The 17,066-nt window shown below is 42.4% G+C and overlaps 1 protein-coding gene across 1 annotated transcript; it reads right to left on the bottom strand.

Annotated features, from left to right (window-relative positions):
- Positions 1 to 16,031: 16,031 nt before the first annotated feature.
- On the bottom strand, positions 16,032 to 16,841 carry LOC138896250 (uncharacterized). The gene is made up of 3 exons (XM_070181045.1): positions 16,737 to 16,841; positions 16,415 to 16,592; positions 16,032 to 16,177 (listed from the first exon to the last, which is right to left on the bottom strand). The coding sequence occupies exons 1-3, from the start codon at positions 16,839 to 16,841 to the stop codon at positions 16,032 to 16,034; spliced, it is 429 nt and encodes a 142-aa protein (XP_070037146.1).
- Between the last annotated feature and the right edge of the window lie 225 nt (positions 16,842 to 17,066).

The raw sequence follows: 17,066 nt of genomic DNA, 5'->3' as shown, positions 1-17,066 counted from the left end.
TTGGCAAAAACAGAATGTCCTTAAAGCTTCACTTCTCAGTTTCTTCCTCTACGTAGCCTACGCAAGGCTACACAAAGTATTGAGCTCAGACTTCAACATTTCTTCCATTTTTTACTTGGACTTGGTCTTTTCTTCATATTTTTGATTCCTTTCCACTCTTTAAGCATACTCAAAGCCTCATTACTTGAAATCGAGCCATTCAAAGCATAATTAGTCCCTTTTCCAATAAATAGGGCATAAAATCCTGTAAAAATACAAAAAACTTTGGCTAAAAAGCCAACTTATCAACTCCCCCAATCTTACACTTTGGTTGTCCTTAGGAAAATCAAGACTCAGACTTAGGCATCATTTCATTGAATCTACTAAACATTTAAGCTCACAGGCTAAAGCTAGCATCACAACCAAGCCAAGAAGCATTCAAAGCACAAAAGCTCATGACTTTGGTTGGTACCACAACTATACTTAACTGCATGACCCCTCAACAACTTCCAAAGGATTCAATTTCAAAATCACATGAGTACCAAGCAAGTCAAGAAGATTTTCAAACTATGATCCAAAAGCTTCTAAAGGTATCTTTAAGTCACAAGGCCACTTTCTTTTGTTCATGTGTCCCAATTGAGAAAAGAAACATTAATCACACCCGAGTTTCCATGTGCCCTCATAAATCAATAGAGATTCCTACACACATTATGACATTTTCAAAGCAAAAATGGGATATGAATCAAAAGAAATAAGCACTATCAACAACACAACAACAACAACAACCCAGTATAATCCAACTAGTGGGGTCTGGGGGAGGGAGGTAGTTTGTACGCAGACCTTACCTCTACCATGGGGTAGAGAGGCTGTTTCCGATAGACCCTCGGCTCTCTCCTTCCAAGAACTCCCAAAAGAAATAAGCACTATCTCTCACAAAATAAGTTCAAATGTACAAAAATAGAACCATATACTTGCCCTTCGTGTAAATCTCTGCTAATATAGGTGTGCCTAGTTCAAAATTATTTAGGACTTGCGGGAATATATTGCAGGCTTTTGGTTGGAGGCAGGGCATCAATATGGATAATGAGTGGCTACGACCTTCCTAAGCACTACAATTTAAAAACTTCAAAGCATTCTTCTTTTTCCAAAAGCTCACCCTTCTTGAGTTGCACCATTAGAGCTCCCTTGTTTGCAAGGCTCTTTTTTTTCCCATTGTGATCACCACCTTTGTTATGAGTCTCTAGTCTTCCCTTTTTATTTTAATTTTTTTTTGTTAGTTGTCTTGTTGCTTCACCTTCAAGTAGCTTCCACATAACACTTTTTTCATCTCCTCCCCCAAACTTAGGCTTTTGGCCTAGATTGTAATTTCAAGTGCTTAAGAAAGTCGGGCATCAAAAGAGGTTAACATAAGAAGGGAAAAAAGGCTTGTAATATGGTTGTCAATAAAAGGTTAAAGGCTCAAAAGGGTTTACTAGGATAATTTTGCCAAAGGTATGGAATTACAGCCACAAATGGTCCAAAGAAAATCTAAACTCATTTTCTAAACCAAGCACAACATATAATTTCGCCTCGTAACACACTTGGGGCAAGTTCTAGACCACAATTGACACAAAAGAACTAAACAACAACCTCACCTCATATGGCACATGCAACACTCAAAGAAGATATATGTATTCAAAGTCCAATTGAAATACATGAACGTAAAAAGTTGCCATAGCCTAAAAAGCTACATAGTGACACTAAAGCTAACAATGGAACCTAAAGATCATGCCAAGAATAATCAACTCAACTACTTCCTAGAATTTTCAAAAGCATGCATTTCATGAAAAATTATTCCAAGGCATACATCTAAGTAGTGTTGGTACCAAATAAGTCATAAGTTGACTTTGGGACACCGACACTATTTTATTCATTACTAGCTACTACTAGTCCTACACTTACGAAAGAACAAAGATAAAGGCTTAGTCCTACACTAAACTAAACTATGAAAGCATATAAAGTCACCCGGTTCAACAACAAAAAATACCTTTGAAAAGAACCGTGGTATTATGCACCTAAAAAGAAACGTTAACCAACGCAAAGGAGATAACAAAGAAGCAATTTGAAGTTCACTATGCATTCAAGGTAACAAGTACTTCAAATAAGAACTAAATCACTTCAAGCTTCCATTGTTTATAATCCAAAACAAAAACTTCTCCAAAAATTCCCACCCCCCAATCGAAAATTGAGCAGTGTCCTCAATGCAAACAAAATAAAAATAAGGGTGGGGAAAAGAAGTGTTCCCTCAATCTGAGCGAGGTGGCAGCCAAGTTGATTTGAGCTCCTAAATGTTAAGCTCTCCTAGATGTGGTGTCCTAACCACTCTCGTGGGAGAGTGAGCGGAAGCAACTATGTGCTCATCAGTAAGCGGCTCACTCTCCACTTTGTCATCCTTGCTCAAAGCTGCATCTCGGACGTCATCCCTACAAATTATTTTTGTATTAGATTCTCATGAGTGGTTTTGATTCTAGGCACAAATGGCTTCCAAACAAAGTGGGTCGGGCAAAGGAAAGAAAGGCAATAAGGGTGATGAAGGACTAAAAAGGGCACCTCTAAGGGAGACCCATGGCAAGCAAATGTTTAAGCTTCGGGACTCACCATTCCCCGTGATGATCCAAGTAGATGTTTCACGCTCTACATCCACAAAAGCAAACTAAAATAAAAGATGCATCAATAACTGCGCCATCCAAAAAGAATAAAGCTAAAGTCACAGGCAAATCTTCTAAACCTGCTTCACACTCACGGGTAGCTCCTCTTCCACCTATGGCCCCACCTCCTTCAGCATCTCAAGAGGCAATTGCAGACCAACAAGTTGTGCAAGAAGTCGAGGACACAATGAGACTTCTTCCGGCTAAACCACTAGTAACTACACCCCTACCAAAAGAAGTCTACATATCGATAGACGTGGACAAGACTCTCCCTGAGTTAGTTAGGAGGATCCTCACTAAATCATGGCCTAGAAATGAAACGTTTTTGCGTGAATTCTTCGCTCAAGTTGGTGCATTAGGCAAAGAAGAACAAGACTCATTGACTGGGGTGACCATTAGAGATAAGTGGGTACCATTGAATGCACATGAATTCAATGACTTGCTTGGATTGACCGCACAAGATAACAGTCGAGTGGAGAGTGCATTACGTAATAAGGAGGCTAATAGGACTTGGTAGTAAACACTGTAAAGATTGAAAACTCAACTCCAACATGGGCACATAAAATTTTCATTTTTCACTTGAAAATACATTTTGTAAATTTTCGAAAATTTTAAAAATTCCAAAAAGCTATTTTTTAAAATTTTCATTCACAAAACTTCAAAAACAGCCCAAAATTATATTCATGTCTAAACACAACTAAATTTTAAATACCATTTTCACTTTGAATTTTTTTTCCCCCTATTTTAAAATTTTACAATTCTTATATCCAAACGCCCACTTAACTCTCCTTTTTTGCATATAACTGTTAAACTTGAGTAGTAAATTTTGTTGGTTCGCACAATACGTGAATCTTCTTTTGGGGCGGCCAAATTCAAATACCACTAATTTTGCCTACGCATTCCTGATTAGGCTACGCAATTATCCTACGAAGGATTGCTCTCTCACCTGAAGCTATTTTCCCACATTTAGCAAAATTGATCGACTTCTTTCCTTCAAGCACTCTACCTACACACTTAAACACCAAAATTCATCAAAGCAAAAGAGAAACACACAAAACTACTCTAAATAAAATCAAAATGCAAGAAATAAAAGGAAAAGAACTTGGGTTGCCTCCCAAGAAGCGTCTTATGTAACGTCGTGGCACGACGCAATACCGAACACATCTCAAGATGCTATTGGGGTTCCCCCAACTCAACTTTTGAGACCACTCTTCTTGTATTAATGAGACCCAAATAATGCTGAATTTGTTGTCCATTCACTTTAAAGATCTTTTACCATCATTGAACTCCAAATCCACTACACCAAACGGGTAAACATGCACAACCTTGAATGGCCCGGACCCTTTTGAAATCAACTTGCCCGGGAACAACTTAATCCTCAAATTGTAAAGAACAGCCAAGTCCCCGGGATGGAATTCTCTCTTCATGATCTTTTTGTCGTGGAGGTATTTCATCATTTGCTTGTACAAGGAAGCACTCTCATGTGCTTGAAATCGGAATTCATCAATTGCATTAAGTTGAGAGACTTTTAAGTTTATTGCACCGACCCATTCCAAGTTGAGCTTCTTCATGGCCCAGAAAACTTTGTGTCACGACCCAAACATCCCTCCGAGATATGTCGTGACGGCACCTAGTCTCTACGACTAGGTAAGCCTAACAGATTGCGAAAATATTAATAATGGAAGCAAAACTAAACAGCTAACTGCATTAGATACTGAATAACCAATAATAATGCCGCTCGACATATACAATAACCAAAACACTAGACGTACACAGTTTCCAAAACCCGGAACATCATAAGTCATAAGCTATAGAAGGAAACTAGTATCTTTATACACCAGAGTTTAACAAAAGAAGTACGAAAGGTAAATAACATATGAGAGAATAGAGGGGGACTCCGAGGTTTGCGGACGGGACAGATGTACCTTGAAGTCTCCGTGCAACAGCAAACACTCTCAGCTAGTAACGGGGTTGATAAGAAGTACCTCGATCTGCACACAAAAAAATGTGCAAAAGAGTAGCATGAGTACACCACAACGGTACCCAGTAAGTGTCAAGCCTAACCTCGGTCGAGTAGTGACGAGGTCAGGTCAGGCCCACTGGTATATAATAAATAAAGCAGGAGAATGTACAGTACAATAAGAGACTAGAATTTAACAAAAGGAAACACAACAAGGCAACAATGCAACACACAAGGGTAAACAGCAGGGGAGCTCCCGAGATACCGTCTCGTAGTCCCAAAATAAATATACAGGGAGAACTCTTGAGGTACCGCCTCGTAGTCTCAAAAGTAAATATGTAGGGAGAACTCCCGAGGAACCGCCTCGTAGTCTCAAAAGTAAATATACAGGGAGAACTCCTGAGGAACTGCCTAGTAGTCTCAAAAGTAAATGTGCACGGAGAACTCCCAAGGAACCACCTCATAGTCTCAAAAGCAAATGTGCAGGGAGAACTCCCGAGGAACCGCCTCGTAGTCTCAAAGTAAACACACAACTCAAACCGACAAAATACAACAGTTAATAACAAGATTTCTACAGTTATACTGATAAAGAACAAGGAAAAGCAGGAAATTGACTAGGCATGCTTCACAAAGTTCAAATAAGCAGTTAAAGCACGTAGACATGTGATATTAGACTAAACAGGATAATTACACATATTGGAATAGCTCAATTAAGAATGAAAACAGATTAATACTCATTTAAACGGTATAACTCAAATTAAAAGGGAAAACGGGTTGCTACTCAGTAAAAATAAATCGGATTTTACAATAACTAGCATGTGTACGTACTCGTCACCTCACGTACACGACGCTCACATATTACAACAATACCAAATCCTAAGGGGATTTCCCCCACACAAGATTAGGCAAGCCACTTACCTCGAACCAAGCTCAATCAATCGGTAACAATGCCTTTTTCCACGAATATCCGACTCTGAATGGCCCAAATCTAGCCAAAATCAATTACATACCATAAATACAACTATAAGAAATTAATCTAATTAATGAAATCAAAGTTAAAGCAAGAAATTAGAAAATCGCCCCAAAAAGCCTCCCCAAGCCCACGTCTCGGAATCGGGTAAAAGTCGCAAAATATGAACACCCATTCACTCACGAGTTCACTCGTACCAAGATTATCCAAATCCGATGTCAAAATCCCAATCAAAATCCAAAATCTTGGTTGAAGAACTTCTTTCCATTTTCCCCAAATTTCTACCCCAAATCCGAAATTAAATGATGAAATTAATGATAGATTAGTGGAATGTAACCAAAATGGTGTGTAGAATCATTATCCAATCGATGTCTTTGAAAATCCCTCAAAATCTCGTCCAATTCCGAGCTCCCAAACTCAAATTTTGATAAAAATGGCCAAACCCTCGTTTTGAAATGATATAAGTCTTCCCAGTGATTCCTTAATCGCGATCGCGGAAATAGCCTCGCGAACGCGATGTGCTAGCTCTCAAACCTATGTGACCGCAAACGTCCTCACGCGTTCTCGATGAGCAAAGTGCGTGTCCCAGCTTTAGCCTCCTTAACTCTACGCGAACGCGACCTTGGCCACGCGTTCGCGAAGCACCACTTCACACCACTACGTGATCGCATCCTTATTCCCACGAACGCGAAGAACAAAACTTCCTCTGCCCAGCGGAGCCTACACGATCGCGGTCCCTCTCTTGCGATCGCGTATAAGGAAACCAGATGCACCAGATCACAAAACTTCAGCCATTTCTCTAAGTCCAAAACGCATCCGATAATGATCCGAAACACACCCGAGGCCCCCGAGACCTCAACTAAAGATACCAACAAGTCCTAAAATACTATATGAACTTAGTCGTGCCCTCAAATCACATCAAACAACGCTAAAAATACGAATCACCCTCCGATTTAAACTTAATGAACTTGAAACTTCCAATTTCTACAACAGATGCCGAAACCTATCAAACCACGTCCAATTGACCTAAAATTTTGTACACAAGTCATATTCAACCCTACGTACCTACTCCAACTTCCGGAATCGGAATCCGACCCCGATATCAAAAATTCCACTACCAGTCAAAATTTTCAAAAATTCGACTTTCGCCATTTCAAGCCTAAATGAGCTTCACACCTCCAAATCACAATCTGGACACGCCCCTAAGTCCAAAATCACCCAATGGAGCTAATGAAATCGATAAACTCCATTCCAGAGTCGTCTTCACACAGTTCCGACTACAGTCAAAATCCTAAGTCTTAAGCTTCCGTTTAGGTACTAAGTGTCCCAAAATACTCCAAAACCAAAAACAAAACCTCCCGACAAGTCACATAAGCAGAAAAGGATACGGAGGAAGTAGTTAATAGGGGGTCGGGGATAATACACTCAAAACAACCGGCCAGATCGTTACATCCTCCCCCTCTTAAAACAATCGTTCGTCCTCGAATGAGTATAGAGACATACCTGAGGTGGTGAAAAGATGAGGATAACGGCTACGCATATCCTGCTCGATCTCCCAAGTCGTTTCCTCGACCGGCTAACCCATCCACTGCACCTTTACGGAAGCAATATTCTTTGACTTCAGCTTACGAACCTGCTTGTCCAAAATAGACACTGGCTCCTCAATATAAGATAGATCTTTGTCCAACTGGACTGAGCTGAAATCCAACACATGAGCCGGATCATCGTGATACTTCCAGAGCATAGAAACATGGAATACTGAATGGACCCCTGCAAGACTGGGAGGTAAGGCAAGCTCATAATCAACCTCCCCAATACGTCGCAACCCCTTAAATGGGCTGATAAACCTTGGGCTCAGCTTGCCCTTCTTCCCGAACCTCATAACGCCCTTCATAGGCGAAGCCCAGAGCAAGACCCGCTCTCCAACTATGAATGCAACATCACGAACCTTCTGGTCCGCATAACTCTTCTATCTGAACTGGGCTGTGCGAAGTCGATTCTGAATCACCTTCACCTTATCCAGGGCATCCTGAACCAAGTCTATACCCAATAATCTAGCCTCGCCTGGCTCGAACCAACCCACTGGAGACCTACACCGCTACCATACAGAGCCTCATACGGTGCCATCTGAATGCTCGACTGATAATTGTTGTTGTAGGCAAACTCCGCAAGTGGAAAAATTTGATCCCAAGCACCCCCAAAATCTATCACACAAGCGCGGAGCATATCCTCCAGTATCTAAATAGTGCGCTCGGATTGTCCGTCCGTCTGAGGGTGAAATATTGTGCTCAACTCAAACCCGGGTACCCAATTCCTATTGTACAGCCCTCCAGAACCATGATGTAAACTGCGTACCCTGGTCAGAGATGATAGATACCGGTACGCCATGAAGCTTGACAATCTCCCGGATATAAATTCGAGCCAACTGCTCGGAAGAATAGGTAGTCATCACAGGAATGAAATGAACTGACTTGGTCAACCTATCCATAATTACCCAAATTGTATCAAACCTCAGCTGAGTCCGTGGGAGTCCAACAACGAAATCTATAGTGATCCGTTCCCATTTCTGCTCCGGAATCTCTAACTTCTGAAGTAACTCATCTGGTCGCCGATGCTCATACTTCACCTGCTGGCAATTTAGACATCGAGCTATATGTTCTATTATGTCCTTTTTCATTCTTCTCTACCAGTAATGCTGCCTCAAGTCCTGATAGATCTTCGCGGCACTCGGATGAATGGAGTACCGCGAACTGTGAGCCTCCTGGAGAATCAACTCACGCAAACCATCCACATTAGGCACACATAGTCTGCCATGCATCCTCAAAGCACCATCATCCCCAATAGTGACCTCCTTAGCATCACCGTGTTGTACCGTGTCCTTAAGGACAAGCAGATGGGGGTCATTATACTGACGCTCCCTGATACGATCATAAAGAAAAGACTGAGAGACCACACAAGCCAATACTCGACTCGGCTCAGAAATATCGAATCTCACAAACTGATTGGCTAAGGACTGAACATGCAACGCTAATGGCCTCTCTGCTGCTGGTAGATATGCTAAACTCCCCAAACTCTATGTCGGCAACTCAAAGCATCGGCCACCACATTGGCCTTCCCCGGATGGTACAAAGTGGTGATATCATAATCCTTAAGCAACTCCAACCACCTCCGCTGACGCAAGTTAAGATCCTTCTATTTGAACAGATAGTGCAAACTCTGGTGATCGGTGTAAATCTCACAAGAGACACTGTACAAATAGTGTCGCCAAATATTCAAGGCATGAACAATGGCTGCTAACACAAGGACGTGGACAGGATAGTTCTTTTCATGCACCTTCAACTGTCTAGACGCGTAGGCAATCACCCTACCGTCCTGCATCAACACCGCACCGAGACCAATCCGCGATGCATCACAATATACATTATAAGACCCCGAACCTGTAGGCAATACCAATATTGGGTTGTAGTCAAAGCTGTCTTGAGCTTCTGAAAGCTCTCCTCACACTCCTCTGTCAACCTGAACGGAGCACCTTTCTGGGTCAGCCTGGTTATAGGTGCTGCAATATATGAGAATCCCTCTACAAAACGACGGTAATACCCCACCAAACTAAGAAAACTTCGGATCTCCATAGTAGATGATGGTCTAGGCCAACTCTGCACTGCTTCCACCTTCTTCAGATCCACCTGGATCCCATCACTCGATACTACATGACTCAAGAATGCAGTGAGTCTAGCCAAAACTCACACTTTGAAAAATTTGCATATAACTTCTTTTCTCTCAAGGTCTGAAGCACAGTCCTCAGGTGCTGCTCATGATCCTCTCGAGTCCGGGAGTACACCAGAATATCGTCAATAAATACAATAATGAACGAGTCAAGATAAGGCTGGAACACACTGTGCATCAAGTGCATAAAAGTTGCTGGAGCATTGGTCAGCCCAAATGACAACACAAGGAACTCGTAGTGGCCATACCGAGTCCTGAAAGTAGTCTTTGGGATATCTGGCTCCCAAATCTTCAACTGATGATAACTTGAACGTAAGTCAATCTTGGAAAACACTTTGGCACCCTGTAACTGATCAAATAGGTCATCAATACGAGGCAAAGGTTATTTGTTCTTCACTATAACTTTGTTCAACTAGCGGTAATCAATACACATTCACATAGAACCATCCTTCTTCTTCACAAATAAGACAAGAGCACCCCAAGGTGACACACTGGGCCGAATGAAGCCCTTATCAAGCAACTCCTGTAACTGCTCCTTTAACTCCTTCAACTCAGGAGGAGCCATATGATATGGAGGAATAGAGATAGGTTGAGTGCCCGGCAACAAATCAATGCCGAAATCAATATCTCTGTCGGGCGGCATGCCCAGAAGATCAGTTGGAAACACATCTGGAAAGTCCCTCACTACTGGAACTGACTCAATTGTACGGGTATCAATACTGACGTCTCTCACATAAGCTAGATAAGCGTCATACCCCTTCTCAACCATTCGTTGAGCTTTAAGAAATAAAATAACTCTGCTGGGAGTATACTTTAAGGTACCTCTCCACTCAAATTGCGATAGTCCTGGCATAGCCAGCATTACGATTTTGGCATGACAATTAAGAATAGCATAATGGGTCGACAACCAGTCCATGCCCAAGATAACATCAAAGTCTACCATGCTGAGTAATAATAAATCAGCTCTGGTATCAAAACCACTAAGAGCAATCAAACACGACTGATACACGCAGTCCACAATAAGATAATCTCTCACAAGAGTAGACACATAAACAGGAAAACTCAAAGAATCCCGAGATACGCCCAAATACATGGCAAAATAATATGACACATAGGAATATGTAGAGCCTGGTCAAATAATACTGACGCATCTCTGTGACAGACCTGAACAATACCTGTAATGATCGGGTCGAAAGCAACTGCCTCTGTACGAGCCGGAAGAGCATAATATCTGGCCTGACCTCCCCCTCTAGGGCGACCTCGACCTCCCTGACCTCCACCTCGAGCTGGCTGAGCAGGTGGGGCAGTAGCTGGTGCTGGAATCATAGCCTGAGGACCCGGTAGAGCACGTTGTGCCTGAGAAGTCTGTGGAAGTGCACCCCTCCTAAATTTAGGGCAATCCCTCACCATATGGCGGGTGTCTCCACACTCAAAACAAGCTCGCGTGACTGTTGTGACTGGCTCGGGCCAGGTCTGCTGGACTGGTCGCTAAAAGCACCCCGAGCAGGAGGCACACTAGATACTGACAGTACATAATAAGGCTCTTGGTCCTATCAGGGACCGGAATACCACTGGTGGCTGGAAGAGCTGAATGAACGGGGCGAATCCCATAACCCCTACCATGGCGAACTACTGAGGCACGAGCACCAAAACAAGAACCAGTCTCTCAGACCTCTTGGTCTCTCTCTCCTCTCTATCCTGGGCAAGCATGCCCTCCAATCTCTTGGCAATACTTACAACTTGTTGATAAGAAATATCCATCTCTAACTCCCTGGCCATACTAATCTGGATACTCGGGTGGAATCCCTTAATAAAGCGTTGAACCCTCTCTCGAACTGTGGCAACCAAGGCCGGTGCATGCTGGTTCAAATCACTTAAGCGGACTGCATACTCTGACACGGTCATAGTACCCTGGCGCAGCTACTCAAACTCCACGCGCCATGAGTCCCTGAGGCTCTGAGGTACATACTCTCTCAAAAACATGTCTGAGAACTGAGTCCATGTAAGTGAAGCTTCCTCATCCGGACTACTCAACTCATAAGCACGCCACCACTGATAGGCTGCTTTTCTAAGCTGGAAGGTGGTAAAAGAAACCCCGCTCGTCCCCGCTATGCCCATAGTACGAAGAATACGATGACACTCATCCAGAAAACCCTGAGCATCATCTGTAGCCAATCCGCTGAAGGTAGGTGGTACTTCTTGTACCTCTCAAGTCTGAGTTGCTCCGCCTCAGAAGCGGATGTCCTAGTGTCATGTTGAACTAGAGCTATCGGCTGCATCGGCATATTATCTGGAACCTGGTCGGCCTGGACCCGCTGCTCTAGAGTATCGGCGACGGGAGTCTGTGCTCCTCCTCCGGCCTGAGATGTGGCATGAGCAAGTGGAATAAATTCAGCCTGAGCTAAGGTGCTGAACATGCTCAGAAATTGGGCTAGAGTCTCCTAGAGGACTGGTGGCTAGTGCAGCAACAGGTACCTCATGTGCCTGCCCTCCAGTTGAAGCTACTGGGGGCTCCTCTGTAGCAGCTCATGCGGGTGCTCTGGCTATACCTCGTGGACGTCCTCGGCCTCTACCCCGGCCCTGGCCTCTCACAGCTCTAGCAGGGGCACGGGTGCCTGGTCATCAGATCCCCCGGTATGGGTCCTCACCATCTGTGAGAAAGAAAAGAATACAGAAGTTTAGAATTTTTTTTTATGTCAACAAATTTCGCACGACAAGGAATCAAAGAAGTATAATTTTTCCTAACAGTTCCATAACCTACCGAAGATAAGTACAGATGTTTCCGTACCGATCCACGAGACTCTAATAAACTGGCTTGTGACTCATGACACCTATGAACCTAGAGCTCTGATACCAACTTGTCATGACCCAAACATCCCTCCGAGACATGTCGTGATGGCACCTAGTCTCTACGACTAGGTAAGCCTAACAGATTGCAGAAATATCAATAATGGAAGCAAAACTAAACAACTAACGACATTAGATATAGAATAACCAATAATAATTCCACTCGGCATATACAATAACCAAAACACTAGACGTACACAGTTTTTCAAAACCCGGAACATCATAAGTCATAAGCTACAGAAGGAAACTAGTATCTCTATACACTAGAGTCTAACAAAAAAAGTACGGAAGGTAAATAACATAGGAGAGAATAGAGGGGGACACAAAGGTCTGCGAACGCGGCAGATGTACCTTGAAGTCTCCATGCAACATCAAGCACTCTAAGCTAGTAGCGGAGCTGATAAGAATTACTTGTATCTGCACACAAAAACATATGCAGAAGAGTAGTATGAGTACACCACAACGGTACCCAGTAAGTGTCAAGCCTAACCTCGGTCGAGTAGTGACGAGGTTAGGTCAGGCCCACTGGTATATAACAAATAAAGCAGAGGAATGTACAATATAATAAGAGACTAGAATTTAACAAAAGGAAACACAGCAAGGCAACAGTGCAACAAGGGTAAACAGCAGGGGATCTCCCGAGATACCGTCTCGTAGTCCCAAAATAAATATACATGGAGAACTCCTGAGGTACCGCCTCGTAGTCTCAAAAGTAAATATGCAGGGAGAACTCCCGAGGAACCGCCTCGTAGTCTCAAAAGTAAATATACATGGAGAACTCCCGAGGAACCGCCTCGTAGTCTCAAAAGTAAATGTGCACGGAGAACTCCCGAGAAATCGCCTCGTAGTCTCAAAAGTAAATGTGCAGGGAAAACTCCCGAGGAACCGCCTCGTAGTCTAAAAGTAAACACACAGCTCAAACCGACAAATACAATAGTTAATAACAAGATTTCTATAGTTATACTGATAAAGAACAAGGAAAAGCAGGAAATCAACTAGGCATGTTCACAGAGTTCAAATAAGCAGTTAAAGCACATAGACATGCGATATTAGACTAAACAGGATAACTACACATATTGGAATAGCTCAATTAAGTATGAAAACAGACTAATACTCGTTTAAACGATATAACTCAAATTAAAGGTAAAATAGGTTGCTACTCAGTAAAAATAAATCAGGTTTTACAATAACTAGCCCGTGTACGTACTCGTCACCTCATGTACACGGCGCTCACATATCACAACAGTACCAAATCCTAAGGGGATTTCCCCCACACAAGGTTAGGCAAGCCACTTACCTCGAACCAAGCTCAATCAATCGGTAACAATGCCTTTTCCACGAATATCCGACTCTGAAAGGCCCAAATCTAGCCAAAATCAATTACATACCATAAATACAACTATAAGAAACTAATCTAATTAATGAAATCAAAGTTAAAGCAAGAAATTAGAAAATCTCCCTAAAAAGCCTCCCCGAGCCCACGTCTCGGAATGGGTAAAAGTCACAAAATATGAACACTCATTCACTCACGAGTTCACTCGTACCAAAATTATCCAAATCCGATGTCAAAATCCCAATCAAAATCCAAAATCTTGGTTGAAGAACTTCTTTCCATTTTCCCCAAATTTTCACCCCAATTCCGAAATTAAATGATGAAATTTCTGATAGATTAGTGGGATGTAACCAAAATGGTGTGTAGAATCATTACCCAATCGATATCTCTGAAAATCCCTCAAAATCTCGTCCAATTCCTAGCTCCCAAACTCAAGTTTTGATAAAAATGGCTAAACCTTCGTTTTGAAATGATATAAGTATGCCCAGTGATTCCTTAATCGCGATCGGGGAAAAGCTGTGAAACTAGCTCTGGCTTGATGACTGCTTTACCTTAGGAATGTTAAAAAAAAGAAAAAAAGATTACACTCGCGATCGAGAAGAACAACTTCGCTGCCCCAGGATTTAACCCTACGCGAACGCGTAAAACACCAAGCAAACGCGATGTGCTGGCTCTCAGACTTACGTGTTCGCGATGAGCAAAGCGCGTGGCCCAACTTTAGCCTCCTTAACTCTACGCGAATGTGACCTTGGCCACGCGTTCGCGAAGTACCACTTCACACCACTACGTGTTCGCATCCTTATGCCCGTGAACGCGAAGAAAAAAACCTCTTCTTCCCAGCTGAGCCTACGCGATCGCGACCCCTCTCTCACGATCGCCTATAAGGAAACTAGATGCACGAGATCACAAAATTTCTGCCATTTCTCTAAGTCCAAAACGCATCCGATAATGATCCGAAACACACCCGAGGCCCCCGGGGCCTCAACTAAAGATACCAACAAGTCCTAAAATACCATATGAACTTAGTCGAGCCCTCAAATCACATCAAACAATGCTAAAAATACGAATCACCCTCCGATTTAAACTTAATGAACTTGAAACTTCCAATTTCTACAACAGATGCCAAAACCTATCAAACCACGTCTGATTGACCCCAAATTTTGCACACAAGTCATATTCAACCCTACATATCTATTCTAATTTTCGGAAGAAATCCGATCCCGATATCAAAAAGTCCACTACCGGTCAAAATCTCCAAAAATTCGACTTTCTCCATTTCAAGCCTAAATGAGATTTAGACCTCCAAAACACAATCCGGACACGCCCCTAAGTCCAATATCACCCAACAGAGCTAATAGAACCGACCAAACTCCATTTCGGAATCGTCTTCACACAGTTCCGACTACGGTCAAAATCCTAAGGCTTAAGCTTCCGTTTTGGGACTAAGTGTCCCAAAATACTCCGAAACCAAACACAAAACCTCCCGGCAAGTCACATAAGCAAAAAAAGATATAGGGGAAGCAGTTAATAGGGGATCGGGTCTAATACACTCAAAACGACCGTCCGGGTCGTTACATTTTGTGCACCAACTCCACCGGTAAATGACAAGCCTTTTCAAATAACAACTTATATGGGGACATGCCAATTGGAGTTTTATGTGTCGTTAAATATGGAGCAAAGAGCATCATCAAGTTTTCTTGACCAATCCGTCCTATTGGCATTGACGGTTTTGGCCAAAATGGTCTTAATCTCACGATTTGAAACATTAACCTGCCCACTTATTTATGGGTTATATGATGTGGAAACTTTGTGATTGACTCCATATTTCTCAAGTAAAGTGGCAAATGATCGATTACAAAAATGTGAACCACTGTCACTTATAATAGCTCTCGGAGTGTCTTCTTCAAGAACGTGGTGATATTTCTTGCTTCATTGTTTGATAGAGCTACCGCTTCAACCACTTGGATACATAGTTAGCCACCAAAAGGATGTATTTATTTTTGTAGGATCTCACAAACGGTCCCGTGAAGTCAATTCCCCACACGTCAAATAACTCCACCTCTACAATCGGATTCAAAGGCATTTCATTCTTTCTTGAGATGTTGCCTTGACGTTGGCATTGGTCAGAAGCTTTGGCTATAGTGTTGGCATCTTTGAACAATGTGAGCCAATAGAATCTACACTCAAGAACCTTAGCCTCTATCTTATTTCCTCCATGATGTCCATTATAAGGAGATTAATGGCAAGCCCTCAAGATCGTCACCCCTTCCTCTTCTGGGACACATCTCCTTATAATGTCGTCCACATATATCTTGAACAAATAAGGTTCATCCCAATAGTAGGAGTCACTATCCCTCAAGAACTTCTTATTTTGGTATGAAGGAAGCCCCGGAGGTAGTAACCCACTCACTAAGAAATTGGTCATGTCCGCGTACCATGGAAACTCATCATCCATAACAATTGTGGCTACAAAGACTTGTTCATCGGGGAAGGATTCATTGATTTCCTCGACCTCCAAAGGTCTCCCCCTAACTAAAGACGAGACAAGTGGTCCACCACTTGATTCTTTGTGCCCTTTCTATCCTTGATTTCTATGTCAAACTCTTGTAAGAGTAATATCCATCTAGCCAAAAGGTACCGGATTGCAGCATGGTCCAAATACACCACCACCTTTGAACCTACAAGATAAGAACAAAACTTGTCAAAAGCATAAACAATTGGAAGAAGTTCTTTTTCAGTTACCGTACAATTCATTTGAGCGGCATTCATTGTTTTGCTAGCATAGTGAATATGATGGAAAAACTTACCCATTCTTTGGCCCAACACTGCTCCCATGGCGACATCACTTGCATCACACATCAACTCAAACGATAACTCCTAATTTGTAGCTTGAATGATATGAGTGGTTGTCAAACGCCACTTGAGTTCCTCAAAAGCAACGATACAAGCTTCATCAAAGTGAAACTTGGCATCTTTCTCCAACAATTTACACATTGGGTTCACCACTTTTGAGAAATCCTTGATGAACCTCCGGTAGAATCCCACATGCCTTAGAAAACTTCTTACACCCTTCACGGTATTTGGCGGAGGTAACTTGACAATAACATCAACTTTGCCGAATCAAATTCAATACCTTTTTTTGGACACCTTATGCCCAAGCACAATGCCTTCTTCTACCATAAAGTGGCATTTTTCCCAATTCAAAATAAGATTTATTTTTTCGCATGTTGTCAATACCTTGACCAAGTTAGCCAAACACTCATCAAAAGAATCACCCACAACGGAAAAGTCATCCATAAATACCTCAAGAAAATCTTCCACCATATCGATGAAAATAGCCATCATACACCGTTGGAAGGTGGTCGGAGCATTGCAAAGACAAAATGGCATCCTCTTAAAGGCAAAGGTTCCATAAGGACATGTAAAACTCGTCTTCTCTTGGTCTTTGGGGGAGTTTGAATTTGGTTGTAGCCCGAGTAACCATCAAGAAAGCAATAAAAGGACATTCCCGCTAACCGATCTAACATTTGGTCAATAAAAGGGACTGGAAAGTGATCTTTTCAGGTA

This window comes from Nicotiana tomentosiformis, chromosome 7 (genome assembly GCF_000390325.3).
Source record: "Nicotiana tomentosiformis chromosome 7, ASM39032v3, whole genome shotgun sequence".
In the NCBI taxonomy this organism is placed as follows: Eukaryota; Viridiplantae; Streptophyta; class Magnoliopsida; order Solanales; family Solanaceae; genus Nicotiana; species Nicotiana tomentosiformis.
The sequence above is the reverse complement of the archived record's forward strand: the minus strand, read 5'-3'. Positions and strand labels throughout refer to the sequence as shown.

Coding starts and splice junctions, on each gene's coding strand:
- LOC138896250 (XM_070181045.1), bottom strand. CDS start 16,841: ATGGCTATTTTCATCGATATGGTGGAAGATTTTCTTGAGGTATTTATG. Junction 16,593..16,736: donor GTTTGGCTAACTTGGTCAAG/GTATTGACAACA, acceptor GTTATTGTCAAG/TTACCTCCGCCAAATACCGT. Junction 16,178..16,414: donor TTTTGAGGAACTCAAGTGGC/GTTTGACAACCA, acceptor CTTATCTTGTAG/GTTCAAAGGTGGTGGTGTAT.